Below are 22,838 nucleotides of genomic sequence, written 5' to 3'. Positions count from 1 at the left end.
CCTGGGTGACAGAGTGAGACCCAGTCTCTAAATAAATAAATATAAAGAAGCTAATCGTAAAATACCTGCTTAAATAATAGGAGACAAGGTATGTGAAAAATAATTAAAAAAAAAAAAAAAAAAAGAAGAAATAAGCTCCTCCTTACCTTTTCAGTGGACCCTGATACAATGATTGTTCCCAGTTGATTCATGGCCAGGCTATAAATGGAATCTTTGTTTCCACTTAAAGAAGAAGCTATTGAGGATAAATGGAACTAAATGTTAACAAGATCATCAGCCATTTAGTAACTAGTCAGCAAAAACTTCAAGTTTAATTATTCAATTTAGAAAATCTTATAAGTACTCTAAGTAAAAGAAATCTACCTATAATGGAGATAATTCTAAACAGTATTATTATCAAAATGTACATATTTTCTGGATTTGAATATACACAAATGCTCAATAAATATCTGATAAATTGCAGTGCCACTGAAAAGCTATCCACTTAAATGACATATGTTTAAAGCAAAAAATGTGCCATAAATACGAAAAAAAGTTCAATTTCAGTTTTTTTCAAACACAAATCAAACCAAAAATACTGTTTCATACACCAAGACAAAAAACAAGGTAATACTTGATTCTAAAAAGAAAACAGTACAATGGAACTCTCATACATTACTTATGTGAAGTATGTGGTACAACCTTTCAGGAAGGAATTCAGACAATATATAGCAAAAATTATGTTCATGCTCTCAGTATCACTGAAGTGAAAAAAACTGCATGTGAAACTGTCTATATAGTATGATTCCAATTTTACAAACAAATATATTAAAAAGTTGGAGTAAATAAGTTAATACATGTAGTGTTTAGAAAAATGTCTACTTGTAGCAAGTACTCAATACATGTTAGCCATTATTAGTGTTATTTTTATTATTACATATTAAAAAAAAAGTGTGATATCCTCTCTAAACAACTCTAAGCAAGATGTATCTATAGCAGAATCTGTATCCACTAAGCCTGGGCCCTGACCTCGTGACAATCTGCTTCTTTTTTTTGCTTTGTTCCCGCCCATTAGTGTCTCTTTGAGGCAGGCCTTACAGCCAGACTTAAAATCTAATGATGTATCATGACAGCCCCTAACAGGGACCAGCTGATGAATCAGAGATAATGTACAGGTGAAAAATCAAGAACAAGGGAAATAGAATGTTGAGACCTTCACATATTTCCTGGGAAACAAGGCAAAATAACAATCAAGAGATTATAAACACCAGTCTCCCAACTTGCCCTTCTTGGCACATACTATGCTATATTAGTACAAGTGTATTGTCTATGTCAATGTGAACACTCCACAGAGTCATTATAAAATGGATCTATAATGTAGGGATCCAGAGAGTGCAGGCCCATGTCTTCAATGTAGACTTTCCAGGTCAGGCCTCGCCAAAAATGTGCTCCTAATAGTCCCTTCTGAAACTTGGCCTGGAGGACTCTAGTAGGTTGGACCAAGCATGAAGCTCAATTTCAATCCAGACTTGTATGAGCCTGACTTGGTAGTCTGAGATCTCTTAGCTGATGAAGTATCCATGCTGTGAACATCTCTGGATTGCCTCTAGAAGCACTCTACCCTTCTGGCTCCTCTGGAATTGGCTCGATTTCTCAGGGCTGCTCTAAAAGGCAGAAAATTGAATAAACTGGCACTGGAAAACTTTTCTTTCTTTCTCTTGGGTACTTTTCATCTTGGCTATTAACTCAAAAGCTGTTAATATATATTAACACTTTAAAAGGTCAGAAAGCCGCCTACTTTGTCAGATAATCACCACCTCCTTCAATAATACCTGCTGAGTGTATGGATTTGGACCAGAGAATGCTGTGGGAGACACAAAGTAGTAAGACAGTCTTCTCTACCCTGTAGCGACTTACATTTTAGCTAGGGAGCTAAGGCATGCACATGTACAAAAAATAACCAGGTTATACCTGGAGAAGTTACCATTTTCAGACTGCAGTGAGGAACTAGCTCCTTGTTGTTCAATCATACTCTTGGGGGCTAGAACGCTGTAGGTAGAAGCACTCTCAAAATATGAACCACTGTCTTGATGCAAACCTATCAAAAATGTTTTATAAACCATTCTTTATTTATGTTAACTTGGATCACTTTCAAAGAAGTTTCTTTTAAACACCTTACTTGTGACAGTGTTATTTGAGGCAGTCAGTGCTGTTAGAGTATTCACATCCCAAAGGAATATTTGTCTGTCCAACCCAGCGGATGCTACTAGTTCTTTATCCTTGGCATATGCTAAGGCCTTTACGTAATCCTGCAAATAGAACAGACATACTATGATCTTTCTGTAGATCAGTAATAAAATAAGCCACACAAAGTACTGAGATCCCAATATTACAGTAAAGACACTGAGAACTGTATTGTTTTACCTTATGTGTCCTTAATGTTGACATGCAAAATCCCTTATGTGCATTCCATACTTTTACTGTCGTGTCAGAAGAAGCAGATATCACTAGAAGAAGCAAAGAATTAACAAACTCCTTAGTAGTATGACTTACAACTTTGAAAACTTATCTTACAACAATGTAACATTATTTCAAACTAACCTGTTCTCTCTCTCACACACACAAACACACCTAAAAGCTCTTTCTAGAACCTACTGTATACTGCTTCAATTTTTTAAAATCTCAAGACATATGTTTAAAGAAAAAATATATTTTTAAAACAAGCAGTGCAAACATTTTTAATCTTCCAGTTGAAGGCTCAACTAATGTGATTGAGAAAAATTCCTGTAGCTCAGACTGCAAAACCAAGGCATGGATCTCACCAAAACAAGAACAAAAAGAGGTATTAATAAAGCTAAAAGAAGAATACATGAGTCTATATACAGTTCAAATCAAGGCAAAACTACCCTTTGGTGTTCAGAAGACAGAAGAGCAGTTACCTTGGGGCAAGGGGGAATAACTGAAAGGGTGGCAAAGGGTGGCACAAGGAGGCTTCTAGTAATATTCTGTTTCTTGATTTGGGTATTCACTTTCTAAAATTGTGTTGAACTGCCATCTCGAACTGTGTGTACTTTTCTGTATGTATATTTCAATAAAAAAGCTTATATAAAAAATAAAAAATATATCAGAAGCCCAATAATAATCCGAAGAAATACTTACATGTTTTCCCATTACAACAGAGTACAATGTCGTTTACCCAATCCGTATGGTGTTCCATAGATGCTATATATGGATCTTGCTGAAATTAAAAGAAAAATCATAAGAGTTTATATGAGAGAATGAAATATATTACGAATGATAAATATGGTTAAATTCTTCAATTAATGTGACACACTGCTCTAGGCATTAAAACTAACACCTGAATTATGAGTAGAATCTCACCAAATAGGTGATGCCTCCAGATAACAGATGTAAACAGTTTTGTTTCAGGATAGTTTTACTCTTACTGAAAGCTTAGGTTTCCAGGATAAATACTCCCTTTTTTTTTTTTTTTTTTTTTTGCCTTGTGAAAGTGAAGGCAACAAGCTCTGGACTAAGCACTGTGTGTGACATAAAATCCTCTAAAAAGGGTTCACTAGAAAGGACAGGGCTTGCAGGAATCTGTAGGCTGTGGGGATTTGAATGAGTGGTGGTGAAGGTTCAACAGCAGACAGCAGGGGTGGCAATGAGTCTGATGAGTGTGGGAAGGAGCCTGGTCTGAATGCAGAGGGAGATAAACACCTCTGCTTTCAGCTTCCTGCTGTTGGGTTCACCTTCTGAATTAAATGTTTTCCTCATGGTACCTATAGTCCTTCAGAGACAAAATGAAACCCAATGGCTGAGAAAGAAACCCATGTCACCATTTCAATTAGGTAATTCAAGATTCTACTTCTCTTACCTGGCTTAATAATCGGCAGAAGACTTTTAAAGAACAGTATTTAGTTACATCCTACACCTAAAACAGGCAAGTTTGAGACACTTTATGGGCAAACAGAACAGCTCTGTACAAGTCTGTTTGACAAATAATGCTATTCAATCTTGTCATAAAAGGAAGACCAGAAAAAAGATGTTTGGGGCAGGACAGGCAGATTTCCAGATTCTTCAGGTTAGTTCTTATGGGTATTTTTCTTAATTTGTTTGAAATACTGTGAATTCTCAGAAAGGAGACATCCCAATTCAAATGGAAGTACCAAAAAGCATTTCAAAACCAAACACAGTTTTCTTACTTTTCATGCTTTTGACATTTGGCCACCACTGCTTCCATTGGCTAAAGAATTCAAAGCCTGCCAGACTGAAGTTCTACGCGCATAAAGTAGTGGTTCTTTTTCTGAACTGAGTATCAGATTTGTAAAACTTGCTAAAAATACACAGACTGTTAAAAATACAAGGCCTAGCACTAGGGTTTTCAAGTTGGGTTGGGTGCTAATTCTCTGTCACTTACTAGCCACTGAACCATGGGTTCCTCTGAGCCCATTTTCCCACCTATGAAAATGGATCTGGCTGAGTGCAGTGGCTCACACCCACAATCCCAGCACCTTGGGAGACAGAGGCAGGTGATCACCTGAGTCTAGGAGTTCAAGACCAGCCTGACCAATATGGTGAAACCCTGTTTCTACTAAAATTATAAAAAGCAGCCAGACGTGGTGGCATGTGCCTGTAGTTCCAGCTACTCGGGAGGCTGAGGCAGGAAAATTGCTTGAACCCAGAAGGCAGAGGTTGCAGTGAGCCAAGATCGTGCCACTGCACTCCAGCCTGGGTGACAGACGAGACTCCGTCTCAAAAAAAAAAAAAAAAGAAAAATGGATCCTAATAGATACCTTGAGGGACACTGAAAATTAAACTCACTTTGGATATGAAAATGCAAAGAGCATCTGGCACATACTTAGAAGATCAATAAAGGCTCTTCTTTTCTTCCCTCTTTCTTCTTTTCTAAGTCATTCACAATATAAGTGTTCTAACAAAATACTAAAAGGGCTCCTTCCCATTTGCCTGGGGATTTATCTTTATATATATTTAAATCCTGTTCCCTGCTTAAGAAAGGGAAATCTTTGAAGGGCAGCAAGTTGTCTTCATAGTTTTAACACCAATTTTATATTACCTTTATTTATTTGGGACAAGGTCTGTTGCCTAAGCTGGAATGCGGTGGTGTGATCGTGGCTCACTGCAGCCTCAACCTCCCATACTCAATCAAGTGATCCTCCCACCTCAGCTTCCCGAGCAGCTGGAACTACAGGTGTGTGCCACCATGCCCAGCTAATTTTTAAATTTTTTTGGCAGAGATGGGGTATTGTCACATTGCCCAGGCTGGTCTTGAACTCCTGGACTCAAGGAATCCTTTCACCTTGGCCTCCCAAATTGTTGGGATTACAGGCGTGAGCCACCGTGCCCAGCCTAACCTTGTATTATCTAATTAGGCCCTGTGGGGTTTGTGAGGACCCTAATTACTTTTAAATGAGGAAAATAAAATATTTTTAAGATTAATTATAAATGTAAAAGAATATTCAATCTTTTTTTAGTAAGGTTACCAGGAGGTTTTTGGGGAACATATTTAAAGGAGAAAAATTAATTGTTGAAAGTAATCCCCCTACTAGCCAAATCACTTTGTTCCTTTGTGGCAAAGAACTCTTAAGGCAAACTTAGTTTAGGGAGTCCTTGTCTTAGCTAAAACACTTCTGAAACTTTCCTAGGTACGGTTTTTCTCAGAGACTTACAGAATTCTGGTTGCGATGTATTTATAGAGTGTACCTAATAACTCAGTATTCAGAGAGATTAAATCTGAAACTGTGAAAGAGGTGTCGTATTACACAGCGAAAGCCATTTGCACAAAATTTGCTGGGTACAGATTTTAATCCCTGCATTACCTTGTGCTGATTGACACTCCATATTCTTATGATAGAGTCTCGACCGGCTGTGAAAAGTCTATTTAGTGCTGGATCCAGCTGCAGGGCATTGACTCCATTTCGGTTGTACTTCTCTACTTCATCTCGAATAACATAGGAAACCTGACAAATATGTCAACATATGCTTTTTATAAAGTTAGAAGCCATGCAGTAATAAAATATAGTCTACTAGTGGCCAATCTGAAACAGAAAATCCTATGTTTTCCAATATGTACTTTTTCAATCCAATACAAATTTAATTTTAATTTTATTCCTTAAAGACTAAAGGGCTGAAGAGAATGATGCTATCAATGATAGCCTAGTCCAACTCCTTTCCCACTCTTTAACACATTTTTCACAAAGCAGCTAGAGTAATTATTTAAAAATGTATCTTAACTCTGCTCAAAAACCTCCAGTTCCTGACTACTAGACTCATGATTGGGTGTAAATCCTTAACATGGTCTCAAGTGCCCTGTTTGTCTTTCTGGCCACTCATCTGTGCTCCAGGTTCTGGTGCACATTGTGCTGCCAGACCATCACACATGCCGGTCCTCTCTGTTTGGAAGCTCTTCCTCCCACCTGTTTTGCTAACTCTTGTTGCAGCCTTCAGGTTTCCATTTAAACAATACTTCCTTTAGAAGGCCTTCCCCGACTTGGCAAGCAAAAGGAGGTTTTGAGCTCCTATCACATACTAATAACCTTTTTCTTCAGGGCATTTTTCTCTACTTTGTTACTGTTGGTGACCTCTGCCTGTTCCTTGTGAAAACAGAGGATCAACTGAAAACAATTACTCCTAAGAAAAAGTCAATAAGCTGGCTGGCAGCCAGAAGTAAAACTTTCTAATGTAATGAAATCACCAGTTAAAAATTAACTCAAGATGGATTAAAGACTTAAACGTTAAGACTTAAAATCGGCCGGGCGCTGGTGGCTCAAGCCTGTAATCCCAGCACTTTGGGAGGCCGAGACGGGCGGATCACGAGGTCAGGAGATCGAGACCCTCCTGGCTAACACGGTGAAACCCCGTCTCTACTAAAAAAAAATACAGAAAACTAGCCGGGCGAGGTGGTGGGCGCCTGTAGTCCCAGCTACTCGGGAGGCTGAGGCAGGAGAATGGCGTAAACCCGGGGGGCGGAGCTTGCAGTGAGCTGAGATCCGGCCACTGCACTCCAGCCTGGGTGGCAGAGCGAGACTCCGTCTCAAAAAAAAAAAAAAAAAAAGACTTAAAATCATAAAAACCCTAGAAGAAAACCTAGGCAATATCATTCAGAACACAGGCACGGGCAAGGACTTCATCACTAAAACACCAAAGTCAATCACAATAAAAGCCCAAATTGACAAACGGGATCTAATTAAACTAAAGAGCTTCTGCACAGCAAAAGAAACTACCATCAGAGTGAATAGGCAACCTACAGAATGGGAGAAAATTTTTGCAATCTACCCATCTGACAAAGGGCTAATATCCAGAATCTACAAAGAACTTAAACAAATGTACAAGAAAAAAAAAAACCATCAAAAAGTGGGCAAAGGATATGAACAGACGCTTCTCAAAAGAAGACATTTATGCAGCCAACAGACACATGAAAAAACACTCATCATCACTGGTCATCAGAGAAATGCAAATCAAAACCACAATAAGATACCATCTTATGACAGTTAGAGTGGCAATCATTAAAAAGTCAGGAAACAACAGATGCTGGAGAGGATGTGGAGAAATAGGAACGCTTTTACACTGTTGGTGGGAGTGTAAAGTAGTTCAACCACTGTGGAAGACAGTGTGGTGATTCCTCAAGGATCTAGAACCAGAAATACCATTTGACTCAGTGATCCCATTACTGGGTATATACCCAAAGGATTATAAATCATTCTACTATAAAGACACGTGCACATATATGTTTATTGCAGCACTATTCACAATAGCAAAGACTTGGAACCAACCCAAATGTCCATCAATGATAGACTGAATTAAGAAAATGTGGCACATATACACCATGGAACACTATGCAGCCATAAAAGAGGAGGAGTTCATGTCCTTTGCAGGGACATGGATGAAGCTGGAAACCATCATTCTCAGCAAACTATCACAAGGACAGAAAACCAAACACCACATCTTCTCACTCCTAAGTGGGAGTTGAACAATGAGAACACACGGACACAGGGCAGGGAACATCACACACCGGGGCATGTCGGGGTGTGGGAAGGGTTGGGGGAGGGATAGCATTAGGAGAAATACCTAATGTAAATGACGAGTTGATGGGTGCAACAAACCAACATGGCACATGTATACCTATGTAACAAACCTGCATGTTGTGCACATGTACCCTAGAACTTAAAGTATAATAATAAAAAAATTATCTAAAGTAAAAGTAACTATAGTGATTCCTTTAGGAACAATTATATCCTTTCTCCACATCTTATACCAAAAATGAACTTTTCTATGAATTAAAGACTGAAATTTAATAACCATAAAAATAATTTTGTATTTATTTTTTGAGAGAATCTCGCTCTGTCACCCAGGCTGGAGTGCAGTGGCCCGATCTTAGCTTACTACATCCTTTACCTCCCGGGTTCAAGCAATGCCTCAGCCTCCTGAGTAGCTGGGATTACAGGCATGTGCCACCGTGCCCAGCTGATTTTTACATGTTTAGTAGAGATAGCGGTTTCACCATGTTGGCCAGGCTGGTCTTGAACTCCTGGCCTCAAGTGGTCCACCTGCCTCAGCCTCCCAAAGTGCTGGGATTACAGGCGTGAGCCACTGCACCTGGCCAGCATAAAAATAATTTTTGAAAGACGGGTGAATAATTACATAGTCCCTTGGCAGAGAAAACTCTTCCAACATGCCAAGAAAGATGGTAATCTTTACGAAGGAAAAGAACAATGGTGATCTGGCCAAATGCAAGTCAAAACCTTTTCTGTGTACAAGAATGTTCACAGCATTGTGCCATTCACAATAATGCCACAAAAGTAAACAACCCAAATATCCATCAACTGACAAAACAAACAACCCAAATATCCATCAACTGACAAAACAAAACAAAACTGACAAACAAAATATATATACACACATATACACATATATATACACAGATATATACAGATATACATATACACACACACATATATATACTGTACTGACACATGCTATAACATGGATGAACTCTGAAAATATGCTAAGTGAAAGAAGCCACATATTTTACAGCAGGCCACATATTCTATAACTCTATTTATATATAATGTCTAGGATAGACAAATCCACAGAGAAAGTAGATTAGTAATTGCCAGGGGATTGAAGGAGGAAAAACTAAAAAATGGGGAGTGATTGCTAATGAACGTAGAGTAATTAAACATTCTGGAGTTAACTGACCAATAAACAAGTTTCTGAATATATAAAAAAGTCACTGAATTGTACATTTTGAAAGGGTGCACTCTATGGTATGTGAATTTTATCACAATGTTATTTTCCTAAACCTGAATGTCAAAAAGTAACATGAGCAAGACTAAGAGAATAATGAAATAAATATGAAAGAAAGTTTACTCTTAACAAGATTCCTTACAAAATAAGAAAAAGTCAAATTTTCTAACAGAAAGAGGAACAAAGTTGCAAAAAGGAACTTTAAAAAAAAAGAAATGGCCAAAAACCACATAAAATAATCAAAGACATAATTAATATGAGATTATTTTACCTATAATACAGGAAAATTTTAAAAATAACTGCCATTTTTGTTTCCCCTGAGGATAAATAAACACTTTCTGACAAAAGTTTTAAACTCTTTGAAATGTTCTTTAAAATTCAATTTCCAGAAATTTGTCCTTTAAAAAGGGCCAGGGCTGCAGACACAAATCGCTACAAGGATGTTGTTTTAACCCAGTCTTTTGGATGCAATTACCTGTAACTGAGATCTACTCAAATCAGCTTTGTTTGTTTGTTTGTTTGTATTTTAAAGGAGACTTCAACACAAGGATACAAGATATCTTAACAGAGCCCCAGGTCAGGAAATACAGTCATCATTTATAAGAGGCATTTAAAAAATCAAATCATGACACTTCTCTGCTGAAACTTTCCAATGGTTTTTCACAAAATTTAAAGTTCAAACTCCTCAAATGCTTAGTTCTAACCCCACATCCTCACACTCATTTCAAACTGACTGCCCCCAGCTTCTTTTATGACAGTCACTCCAAACTCCTTTCTGTTCCGTAAACACATCAAGCTCTTTCCCATTCCAGCACCTTCTCATTTACTGTTGCCAGTGTCATGAAGATTCACCACCCCTCGAATCCCTATAGCAATACTCTTTCTCCAGCTTTCATCTTGTCTAACTCACCCTTTCTCTTCAGATCTTAGGAAAAAGGTCTCCTTGGAAAGGCCTTTCCTGATCTCATTCTCCTCAGGGTTATGACCCGATTACTTACCCTACTTATTTAATAGTTCTTACCACATTCTTTATTCTTTTTTTTTATTTTTTATTTATTTATTTTTTTTGAGACGGAGTCTCACTGTATCGCCCAGGCTGGAGTGCAGTGGTGCAATCCTGGCTCACTGCAACCTCTGCTGCCCAGGTTCAAGCAATTCTCCTGACTCAGCCTCCCAAGTAGCTGAGATTATAGGCACCTGCTACGGCGCCCAGCTAATTTTTGTATTTTCTGTAGAGACAGGGTTTCGCCATCTTGGCCAGGCTGGTCTTGACCTCCTGACCTTGTGATCCACCCACATTGGCCTCCCAAAGTGCTGGGATTACAAGTGTGAGCTACCACGCCCAGCCACCTTCATACTTTTTGGTGTATCTTCTCCATTAGAATAATAGCTCCAAGAAGGCAAGAGACTTGTCTGCCTTGTTTCTTCCACCATTGTGCCCCCATTATAGTGTCTGGCATATAAAAGACATAAGTATCATTGCATGAATTGGCTTTCCAAAGCCACTAGGCACCAAGCTAGTTTCAATGTCAACTTCAGTCTCTCTCAATCTCTCTTTCTCTGGGGTCCCAGGGCTGCTTACCTAGCTCACATTTCCTTTAACTGAGACTGCAGCATATCTAAATCTTAATATCCAGACTTCTGGGAGATTATCTGACTGATTAAGGCAAGAGTGAAAGAAGAACCTGAATGTCAGAATTCTCATTCTAGGTGGAAAGTAATTACTGTCAAAACCAGTCTGGGCCAACCTCTTCAATGGTATTTCCTAAAGATGTGTGCTTTAAAATGTAAAAGAATTAGAAGTATCCTAGTTGGATAAATTCTAGCACGCACATCTGTAAAACACAATACTATTCAATCACTTAAAATGTTGATGTAGGCCAGCTGTGGTGGCTCATGCCCGTAATCTCTGTGCTTTAGGAGGCTGAAGTGGGAGGACTGCTTAAGCCCAGGAGCTTCAGGTTGCAGTGAGCTATGATGGCACCATTGTACTACAGCCTGGGCAACAGTATGAGACCCCTGTCTCTAAAGAATAAGAAAGAGTTGATGGAGGTCTAGACTAATAAACATGGGAGGAAAGCCATGATATATTTTTAGTGAAATATGTGTGGTCCAACACAGCAATGTACAATAGTCATTATTATAAAAATGTTTCAAAATATTAAATATTTCAGAATACACAAGTTTTGAAGACTATACATATATAAAAATAACCAGGGGCCAGGTGCAGTGGCTCACGCCTGTAATCCCAGCTTTGGGAGGCCAAGGCGGGCAGATCACAAGGTCAGGAGATTGAGACCATTCTGGCCAACATGGTGAAACCCTGTCTCTACTAAAAATACAAAAATTAGATGGGTGTGGTGGTGCGCACCTGTAGTCTCAGCTACTCAGGAGGCTGAGGCAGAAGAATCGCTTGAACCCAGGAGGCAGAGGTTGCAGTGAGCCGAGATGGTGCCACTGCACTCCAGCCCGAAGACAGAGTGAGACAATGTCTCAATGAATAAATTAATTAATTAAATAACCAGCAGTTATTTCTGAATGATGGGATTACGGTGATTTTCCACTCATTCATGTCTCTTTTATGAGGTCTGAATGTTTTACAAATAACATATATTACTTGGTTTTTAAAATTTGATCATTTGTTATCCAAGTAATTCTTGCCTGTATTTAGAAAATCAAATAGTAATGACTGTAATGAAAAACAGTCTCTCTACTGTCTGGATAAGACTCCCACAGCTAGTCTTCATCCCTAAAGGTAACTAATTGCAACTCAGTTGTTGCTACTGGATAGTTAACTGCATTTCTCTAAATATTGTGCTTATCTTATAACTTTTTGGCTCATCCATTTTAGACATTATCAATTTACTCATGCTACTGTAGATTAGGATGTAGCTCTGGAACTACCCTCAATATCTCCTCCCTCTACTCTTCTAATATAGATATATCCCTATTTTTAATTGAACAATCAGTGCTATATTGTTGTGACTGTAAGGCTATCTACTAAGTACTATATTATGAATACATTTCCTTCCTCAAAGACCTTTTTGTTTTCCCTAGAGTTTTAATCTTTCCTTCTTCAATGGTTTTCTCCACTTTAATTTTCTTTAATTGTTGTGCCACAGAACTCACCCCCACCCCTTTATTTTCTCAGAAGGCTTCCCCCTCCAAACCCTCCTTCTTCTCACTACAATCTAGGCTGACTGCCCTCTAGATCTGCTGGCACAGCTGTCACCTTTGGTGTTTTCCTTTACTGCTTTTCTGGGTATTTGTTTCTTGAATTCTAATGCCTCCTTCTTTCTTTGTTCACGCCACAGTTTTGCTGAAGTACATCCCCAATACCTTAAGAAAGTAATATAAGAAAAGGCATACGGGTGGCAACTTAGTCCCTGGATGGCTGAAAAGGTCTTTCCTCCACATTTACACTTGATTTAGCAATTCTCTCAGCTCTTGAAAGCATTGCTGTAAGTTCCTCTAGCATCCAATGTTGCCACTGATTTCAATGCCATTCTGTTTCCTACAGCTTTAAAGGGATCCTATTTTCATTCTTTCCTCCACTCCCTCGTCATCTCCTTCCCTAAGCTTTTAGGATCTTTTCTTTTTCCTCGGTGTGACATTTCCTTGTTTGTTTTTTCTATCATGAGTTTTGCTGTGCATTTAGAAAGCCCTTTCAATCTAGAAATTTGTGGCACTTAAGCTCTGGGAAATTTTCTTGTATCCATTATTAATAATCATCTCTGTTTTCTTTGCTTTTTCTTGAACTCAAATGAGTCAGATACTGGAACTTTCAAACTGATCCCTCATCTTATGCATTCTGTATTATCTATCTTTGTCTTTTCGTTTATTTTTGCAACACTTCCTTTACTATTTTATAACTCTGGAAGTTTTTTCAAAGCAAATTATAGTATGGTGGAAAAAAATCAAAGCAATATATTCAATAAGGAAATGGCTAAATTATGGTACATCCATTCTGTGTGGTCATCAAATAATGAAAACTATATACACTGATATGTTTCAAGACATGTCACCTTAAAAACTTGTTACCGCATCCATTAAAGTACAGAGAAAAAAATTAAAATGTCTGGCTACAGAAAAATAGAAGAAAATGGATTTAATTCTTTCAACGAATATTGACTAGGCACCCACTTGTTGCCAGGCACTATTCTAAATGCTGAGGATGTGGCAGTCAGCACGAAAGTCCTCTTGGCATTTAGCTGGGGAAAGAGCGTAACTAGAAGTGACAGCAAGTTAAGTGAAGTATTTTTTTTCCCCAAGATACAGGCAAGCTTTTTCAGGCAGAAGAGATGGGAGTAAAAGAAAGATAAAAGTAGAAGGTACTAGAGACAGAAGCAATAACTGAGTGTACAAAGTCATGGGAGAACTTCATTTAGATAGTCAAGAATATAAGCTAAGGCAGACACAAGATGAAGATGCATATCCAAATATCTTGATTTGCTTTAAAAAATGGGAGCAGGGTATTATACGAATTTTGCGAAGGAATGGGAAGTCTGGCCTTCAGTAGAAAATACGCATTTTGAAAGAGTCAATCAAAGGGACTCCAACAGGGAGAAAAATAACAGAATAGTTCCCAGCGCAAGTATCCAGTTAAGTTACAGTGGAACATTTGCAGCTGGCTCAGTAAGCATTGTTTAGTTTCTCCAACCATTATCTGGGACCACAAACAAACAAATAAAAAATAGTGAGGATAATCCACTGTACTTCATGTGATCTGTTTCTGCCTTTCACACTTAAATAATCCTAGAGTCATTGGTAGTGTGCCAGAGGGGAGACAAAATCAAGAGATAAACATATCTTTCCTTGTTCATCATTTTATTTGAAAGTAATCACATTGATTTTCTATTACCGACGTAACAAATTACCACAAATTTAGTGGCTTTTAAATAACCCCATTTATTATTTCAATTATGAAGGTCAGAAGTCCAAACGGCTGAAATGAGTCCCCTGCATAAGATCTCACAAAGCCAAAACTGACAAGGGTCAGCAGATCTGTGTTCCCTACTCGAGGCTCTAGAAAGAGTCTGCTTCCAGGCTCATTTAGGTTGCTGGTCAAATTCAGTTTCTTGCGGTTGTAGGCCCTGAGGTCTCTGTTTTGTTTCCTTGCTGACTGTCAGCCAAGGGCCCATCTTTGCTCCTAAAGGCTGCCTGCATTCCTTCTCATGCTTTCCAGTGGTCCTCTCCAGCAATAGAGGGTTGGGTCCTTCTTACAACTCAAATCCTCTGTCACCACATCTCCCTGCTTCTGCCTCCAGCTAGAGAAAGCCCTCTGTTTTAAAGGGCTCATATGATTAGAATGATTAGAATGGGCCCACTAGGATAATCCCCTTATTTTCAAGTCTGTAACCCCATTACATTCACAAAATCCCCTTTATCATATGACATAATACATTTGCAAGGGATTAACATGTTACGTGATCATGTAACATAGCATGTAACATAGCATGTTACATGATCAGGTAGCATATTTGCAAGGGATTAGAGCATGAACGTTTTGGGGAGAGCTCACTCTGTCTACCAGAGTAACTAAACCTTTCTAGCTTCTCCCCAAACACTATGAAGCAGTGAAGGAAGAGGCCATAACAGGAGGAAAAATGGAGGCAGAGAGAGCCAATCAATAGACTCAGGTTTTTGGAAAATCGTAACACTAAGGGACTGCCAAGGATGGAAAAGACTTGCTTTGATATCTTGGTTACCAGAGAAAATACTGCATCATGTATCTGAATTCACATATTTGATTATGTTTCTGACAGTCACAAATCCATCCCTCTCCCCTCATATCTCCAGTTTTCTTAGAAGCTGAAGATGGTAGGACATGGACTCATTTAAAATTATGTCGATAATTAATATGCAGTATGTTTGGACCCATCTCCACCGATTTTCTTTAAGTAATCATTTTATTTTATTTTTGAGATGGAGCCTTGCTCTGTCTCCCAGGCTGGAGTACAGTGGTACGATCTCCGCCAACTGCAACCTCCGCCTCCTGGGTTCAAACGATTCTCCTGCCTCAGCCTCCCGAGTAGCTGGGATTACAGGTAAGCACCACCATGCCAGCTAATTTTTGTATTTTTAATAGAGACAGGATTTCACCATATTGGCCAGGCTGGTCTCGAACTCCTGACCTCAAGTGATCTGTCCATCTTGGCCTCCCAAAGTGCTGGGATTACAGGCGTGAGACACCACGCCCGGCCTCCACTGATTATTTAGCAATATTTTAAGTCTCAATGGTTTGTCTTGGCCTACAACTTGACAAGGAGCTCAGGGCTACTATCTCTTGGTCTGAGACAGTCCGGAGACAAAGTATATTTTACTGCAAGTACCCATATATGCTTTTTCCAAAACGAGAAGTTTTCTTTTTGATGTATAAGAGCAAATACTGTGGTAAAAAGTTCAAAAATACGAAGTTGTGTATACTTCAAACTGAAAGATATCCCATGTTCTGTCTTATCTATAATCACACAATCTATTCCCAAAGGGATAATCACTGCTATTACCCTTACAGACTTTTAAAGCGCGTATTTCCTTTGTGGAAATGGGAATATGCCATGTGGACCTGCTTTTCTGACACACTCTCTCTCTCTCTCTCTCTCTCTCTCTCTCTCTCTCTCTGAGGCCTCCCTGGAAGACAAGCAGATCCCAGCACCATACTTCCTGTAAAGCCTGTAGAACTGTGAGCCAATTATGCCTCTTTTCTTTATAAATGAGCCAGTCTCAGGTATTTCTTTATAGCAATTCAAGAATGGCTTCACACAACACCCTTGCATAAGTAGGGACAGATATATGCATATGCAAATCTGTAGAATATATTTTTACATAAGGAATTCTGGGCTAAAGGGAATGTTTATTTAAAAATTTGACAAAGCAAGACACAAAACAGTGAATACTATGGCTCCATTTATAGCAAAAAAAAATCACATTAAGTCAGGTACACAAGCAGGAAGAGGTACAGAACAGTGGTTCTCAACCAGCAGCAATTTTGCCCTCGAGGGGACATTTGAAAACGTCTGGAGACATTTTTAGTTGTCACAACTGGGGAGATGCTACCACATTTAGTTGGCAGAAGCCAGGGATGATGCTAAAGAACCCTGTGATGCATAGGACAGCTCCCTCCCTCAGACACAGCCAAGAATTATCCAGACGAAAATTTCAAGAATGCTCAGGTTGATAAACTCTGGTCTAGGATTAAAACATGACATTGCCCACAGTAGCTTTCTTGGAAGCATGGAGGGCAACTCTAATCTATACTTTTGTTTGCTGGGCTTTTTACAATGAACACGCATTAGTTTAAATAACACCTCATAGACAATGATGGTTCAGATGAAATCAATCCCTGTGGCTTCTCAGGCTGCTTCTGTACCTTGGGGACAAATTCTGAAAGCTCCCTGAATCTTCTCTTCAGCAGGTTAATCTTAGACAGCTCTTTCAAAAGTTCTTCATAGGAAATAATGTCAAGTCAGTTCACCAATCTGATTGCTACCTATGAAGAACACGGTCCTAAGTGCTGAACAGCAAACTCTAATTTTTTATTCTGACCAGTGAAAAGTGGAATTATCCATCACCTGTCTCATTCTACATGCACTGGCTCACATTCAGCCTATTAAAACATTGGTTTTCCAAACCTGCTGCAGTTAATTTACATTTTCTCCATCCCATACTAGTACAATTGCCTTGTAAGTCTTTTTAAAATATATATACTTTATTGCATGCATTTTGGGAGTGGGTAGGCCTGGGAAGGAAGCAAGCAGGGAACACACCGAGTAATAGCACGTTTAAGTCTTAATGCAATAAACTCAAAGGCCTGATTAACTACCCTTACTCCCCTGAGAAGTATACCACCATATAGTGTTACAGACTTACAACACAATCAGGTTACAATTTTGAGTTATATTTCCGTCCCGAGGAGACATTCTCACTACCTGCCTTGGATGCTGGTGATACTTAAATCCTATCACTAATGCACTGAAAAACTCACCTAATAGAGTGAGTTTAGACTCATTAATTTCACTCATTTCAGCAAACATACAGTGAGTGCTTAAGACACTGTGCTGATCAATGAGATCAATAAAACCAAGATGTGAACTACTCAGAAGACTTTATAGCCTACCACTTTCTGCTGGGATTACCTTACTGAAGGACCCCTTTATCAAACTACCTTCATCTGACACTTGATTTCAACCTGCAGAACTCCATATAATGCTGTGTTTTATAAAGAAAGCCTAGGTGTAAATTATTCCTACAACCTTTCAATCCCTTTTCCCCTCTGGGGGCCACTCTAAGTGCTAGGTAAATGTTTAAATCAAATGCACCAAACTGCCACTACCACATACAATACACCTGCAGGCAAACACCTGTAAGAGGGCTTTTATTCCCTGCATCACGGAAAATATTAAATGGCAATAACTTTTTTTTTATTATTATTATACTTTAAGTTCTAGTGCACATATGTGCATATATGTGCACAACGTGCAGGTTTGTTCTAGTGTGCATACATGTGCACAACGTGCAGGTTTGTTACATAGGTATACATGTGCTATGCTGTTTGCTGCACCCATCAACTCGTCATTTACATTAGGTATTTCTCCTAATGCTATCCCTCCCCCAGACCCCCAGCCCCCCAGCCCCCCACAGGCCACGGTGTGTGATGTTCCCCGAAGTGGCAATAACTCTTAAGCGTAACCCCAAATAAAAGTGAATTCACAGAGGCATAAGGCACAAGACACACACGGTAAGATTAGACAACTCTTTAGCACACGTACAATAAATTATACAAACAATAAAGAAAGGTTCAGCGATTCACACTGAAGGTGAAGAAATGGTGAAGACGAACTTATATTCCCAATTAAAATTATAATTTCCCCACGCACATTCTCGTGTCACTTCTACCTACCCAGGGTACAGCTCCAACATAAGAGAAGACTAGGGGCTCCCAAGTGCCGAATCCTCAGCAGAAACCCCGCAGGGCCGTTGGTGCTCCGCCGCCTCGCCACGCCCCCGCACAGGCCGCTCACTCCTCCTACGCCCACCCTCCCGGGAAACCCCTGGAGGCCTCCGCTCCGACGCAGCGAGGGCAGAGCGCTTCGAAGAAAGGCAGGGGAAGAGGGAGGCAAGTGGGCGGGGAACTAGCCTATCCCGACCCCGCAAGTCCATTCCTACAGAAAAGCGGCGACCAGCAATCCCTGGCTCAGAACGCCGCCCGCGAGGGTCCCGGGCCTGGGCCCCAGAGGCCAAGCAGGCCGACCCCCGCCCCTTCCTCTAGCCGTTAGCGCCGCGGCCCCACCCCTCAAGGCCGGCCGCGCCCCGCCCTGTTCGCCCCATGCCGTAGCCGTGGCCCCGGGCACCTTCTAGCTGGAGTGGGCCTGGAGCTGCCAGCCGCGTCCGAAAGGCCGAGGAACCGGGCTTCCATACCTGCACTTTCCTCCGCCCTGCTGTGTTCTGCCGGTGATGGGCCGCCATCTTGCATGTTGACACTCCAACGTCACTTCCGGAGGTGGCTCAGACCGGGCGGATGTTCCTCCCCTTTCCTTTTGGCCAAGGGTTAGTGGCGGGGCTGAAGGTAGACAGGGTCTGTGTTTCCTAGGTGGTGTTCATTGCTGTATGGCCGGTAGCCATGTAGTGAGGTAGATGCACCTAAAAAAAAAACTACTGTGCAAGTATAATGCTGATGGGGAGAGAGCCACTTTTCAGGGCTGAGTGAGCAATCCAAATCCACTTCTATGTGGCCCTAGACCCTGGCTTGTGCTCTTTTCCAGGCCCTCCCGGAGAGGTCCAAGCGAAACGAAAGTACTGAAAGAATTAACAGTGCAAGACATGGCGCTGGACGATCTCCTAACCCTTCCTAGGCAAGCAGGGGAACCAAGTGATTTACTATTAAGTACCTAAAAATGCAGAGAATTATATCTTGGCCTCAAAGGGGGAAGAATAGAAGTCCTTGCAAAGGAGGTTGCTTCCATCTTCAGGAAGAGCAAATAATCCATTTAAATTAAAAGGATAAAAAGTGGGGCCATGAAAAGGAATGAGATCATGTCCTTTGCAGGGACATGATGGAACTGGAGGCCATTATCCTTAAGCAAACTAACAAAGGAACAGGAAACCAGATACCGTGTGTTCTCGTAAGTAGGAGCCAAATGATGAGAACGCATGGACACAAAGAGGGGGACAACACACACTAGGGCCTTTTGGAGGGTGGAGGGTGGGAGGAGGGTGAGGATCAGGAAAAATAACTAACGGGTACTAGGCTTAATAACCTGGGTGACAAAATAGCCTGTACAACAAACCCCCATGACACAAGTTCACCTATATAACAAACCTGCACTTATATCCCTGAACTTAAAAGTTCAAAAAAAAAAAAAAAAAAAAACAGAAGACAAAAAGATGTTACAGGAAGGTGAAAACGGTGCATCAGCTAAAATTGTTCCCAGAGACAACTCAGTTCCAAACCCTGAACTGAAAACCCAGTTCTAGTTTAAATCATCTCTTATACTAGAACAGTTAGGTCCTTCTGGGTGAAAGTGTGGTTTTCACTGACACTAATTATAGGAGCTGAGGGTGATCAGGCCCTCTCTAGTGAAAGTGAATCCTATAGAACTACACTGTGGGATATAGCATATGATGTTGTATCTGCTAGTCATCTGTGGCTCTTGAGCACTTGAAATATAGGTAGTTCCAGTTGAGATACGTAATGTAAACTACCCCCAAATTTCAAAGTTTGAAGAAAAGAATGTAAAATATCTCATTAATAATTTTTTGTATTGATTTCATGTTGAAATGATGTTTGGGGGTATATTAGGCTAAATAAAATTTATTATTAAATTTTGTCATGTGCATATTAGAATATTTAAAATTACATCTGTGGTCACAAATTTCTGTTGCATAGTGCTAGTATATAAGTAATGCTTAGAAAAGTTGTCTTGACAAATACTTGTCCTTAAATTAATAAAGAAATGTGAATTAGAGGAGTAAAAATTGTGATGGCAGAAAGCTTCTTAAGCGAAACTGGCAGTGATAACTTGTAAGTAAATTACTGCATCATTATAGGCTCACTCATTCACTGATTCATGTATTCATTCATTTAACAAAATATTATTTAGTACCTCATATATGCCAGGCACTATATTAGGTGTTGGGGAATCAGTGGTGAGTGCACATAGTCATAGAACTTAGAGTCCCAGGATGAGACAGGAATTAATACAGAAATAAGTACTCTGAAGAAAGATGATTGTAAGACAGGAAGTATCTTGAGTCAAGAGTTAACTAGGCAAGGAGAGGGAACAGTCTGAGCAAAGATCTTGTAGCAGGAGAGAGCATGGAACATTACAGGAACTGAGGGTCAAGGCTCATAGTACAGAGAAGTGAAAGGAGTATGCAGAGGCCATACCCAGCAGGGTCTTTTAGACCAATGGGAAGCTGTTGAAATATAGCAAGGGAAAAAATGTGGTCTATGTTTTAAAAATTGTTTGAGTGTCCATTGAGCACCTATGATGTGCAAAGTACCATACAGGTATGTTGCTCTGGACAATATGCTGGTACTTGCCAAAAATTGATTGTTATGTTGTAGACCTGCTTTGGACGTGAAGAATATTGAAGTAGTGAAGTTCTTTCAGTGGGCAGAATTTTCACCAGTATGTTTTGATGTTCACTTTGGCTGAAAGGAGAAATGGTCAATTCAGGGTCAGAGGATAATTTTTTGGCCACTTTGTCAAAGACATGGAAAGAGCAAGATTGGGGAACTAGTGACAGAGAAGACTCCGGAAGGGATATAGTGATGGACCTGTCAGAATAAACCTTAAGAATCATATGGATGAAATGAACTGCTTTGTGATGAAACTCAGCCTCACTGCCTGCTCAGTAGAATCATGAAATAAATGGCAATGACAATGGCAATGGCAGCAGGATTGGAGCTATGCATGGGATCACCAAGCCACTGCTGGGTGTTCAGGTCACTGAACACTGCTGAGTGTTCAGATCACCAAGCCACTGCTGGGTGTTCAGAAGCAGTGACCAATACCCCATGCTCTAAGAGGATCAGCCAGCCACATATAGGCAAGTCCATTCCATTGGCCATTGGCCCTCTCCCATCATTGAGGGAGTTATTATTTGTTCTCTCTGAAATATATTTATTCTAGATTGAGATTTGCTTCCCCTGCTCACTGTACTTCCACTGACACCACCATCTAGGGAATTACTCGGTGCTTTAGACACTATCATTTTCTCTAACGCTATATTGCTTTTGACCAAGAAATTCACTCTACAATGAGAGAAGTAATGCAATGGGCTATTGCCCATAGAATTTATTGGCCTAATTGTGTACTCAGTCACTGAGGAGTATCTTGTCTTATTGAAGACATATTGAAGACTTAGTTATGGTGCCTTCTGGGAGATAACCCTTTTTGATACTGTCCTGTAGGATGCAGTATATGCTCTGAACTACTGTCCAATATTCAGCACTCTTTTTTCCTGTTCCTTTTGTCTATTGCTGTTTAACTACCTGCAAAATGTAATGGTTTAAAACAGTTGCAATGCTTACTTTACTTCCAGATCTGTAATTTATGCAGAGCTTGGTGGGAACGGATTGTCTCTGTTCCACTATCCACTTCACATCAGCAGGGGCAGCTATAAGATTGAGGATGGAATCATCTGAAGACCCCTTTTCTTACATGTCTGGTGACTGATACTGGTGTCGACCTAGTCCTTAACTGAAGCTGTGGCTAGAACACCTACTCATGATCTTTCCATAGCACTGTTTGGTTCCTCACAATGTGCTGAGTTCCAAGGATGAGCATCCCAAAGAAGAAAAATCTGGTTGGAAGCTATAATGCTTTTTCTAAACTCACAGTGGAAGTCATGCAGTGTCACTTTAAGCCACAGTCAATTCATTAGAACTTAGTTACTAAGGCCGTCGGTGTTTTTTTTTTGAGGCGGAGTCTCACTCTGTCGCCCGGGCTGGAGTGCAGTGGGTGCAGTGGCCGGATCTCAGCTCACTGCAAGCTCCGCCTCCCGGGTTTACACCATTCTCCTGCTTCAGCCTCCGGAGTAGCTGGGACTACAGGCGCCCGCCACCTTGCCCGGCTAATTTTTTGTACTTTTTAATAGAGACAGGGTTTCACTGTGTTAGCCAGGATGGTCTCAATTTCCTGACCTCGTGATCCGCCCGTCTCGGCCTCCCAAAGTGCTGGGATTACAGGCTTGAGCCACTGCACCTGGCCAGATGACTCCTTTTTTTAATGAAGCATCAATAAATTTGTGGATGTATTTTTTAATTGACACGTAATAATTGTATATATATGGGGTACAGTGTGATATTTTGATACCTGTATACAATCTGTAATAATTGCTTTGGGAAAATTCAATATCCACTCTTTTAGCTATTGGAAAATATAGAATAAGTTATTGTTAACCATAGTCACCCTACAGCAGTGACCAAAAATTATTCCTTTTGCCTACCTGTAATTGTATATGTGTTAACCAACCTCTCTCTATATAATCATCTCCTTTACCCTTCTCAGCCACTAGTTACCACTGTTCTGTTCTCTACTTCTCTGAGATCAACTTATTTATCTTTCACATATTGTTGAGAGCATGCA

General features: G+C 40.1%; 1 protein-coding gene across 2 annotated transcripts in view; it reads right to left on the bottom strand.

Moving 5' to 3' along the window:
* The window catches only part of WDR48 (WD repeat domain 48), a 47,144-nt gene extending 28,399 nt beyond the window's left edge, over positions 1-18,745 (bottom strand). For both annotated transcript variants that reach the window (XM_010371508.2, XM_030934972.1), the window contains exons 1-6: positions 18,664-18,745; positions 5,820-5,960; positions 3,139-3,217; positions 2,404-2,486; positions 2,159-2,288; positions 147-235 (exon numbers count right to left, since the gene is read on the bottom strand). In XM_010371508.2, the coding sequence (XP_010369810.2) occupies positions 147-235; positions 2,159-2,288; positions 2,404-2,486; positions 3,139-3,217; positions 5,820-5,960; positions 18,664-18,711 (570 nt within the window). In that variant the 5' untranslated portion in view covers positions 18,712-18,745. The remainder of the gene's footprint in view (positions 1-146; positions 236-2,158; positions 2,289-2,403; positions 2,487-3,138; positions 3,218-5,819; positions 5,961-18,663) is intronic.
* Positions 18,746-22,838: the final 4,093 nt, after the last annotated feature.

The sequence above is a fragment of the Rhinopithecus roxellana genome, chromosome 1 (assembly GCF_007565055.1).
Source record: "Rhinopithecus roxellana isolate Shanxi Qingling chromosome 1, ASM756505v1, whole genome shotgun sequence".
Taxonomy (NCBI): domain Eukaryota; kingdom Metazoa; phylum Chordata; class Mammalia; order Primates; family Cercopithecidae; genus Rhinopithecus; species Rhinopithecus roxellana.
Note: the sequence above shows the minus strand (reverse complement) of the source record. Positions and strands in the feature narration are given on the sequence as shown.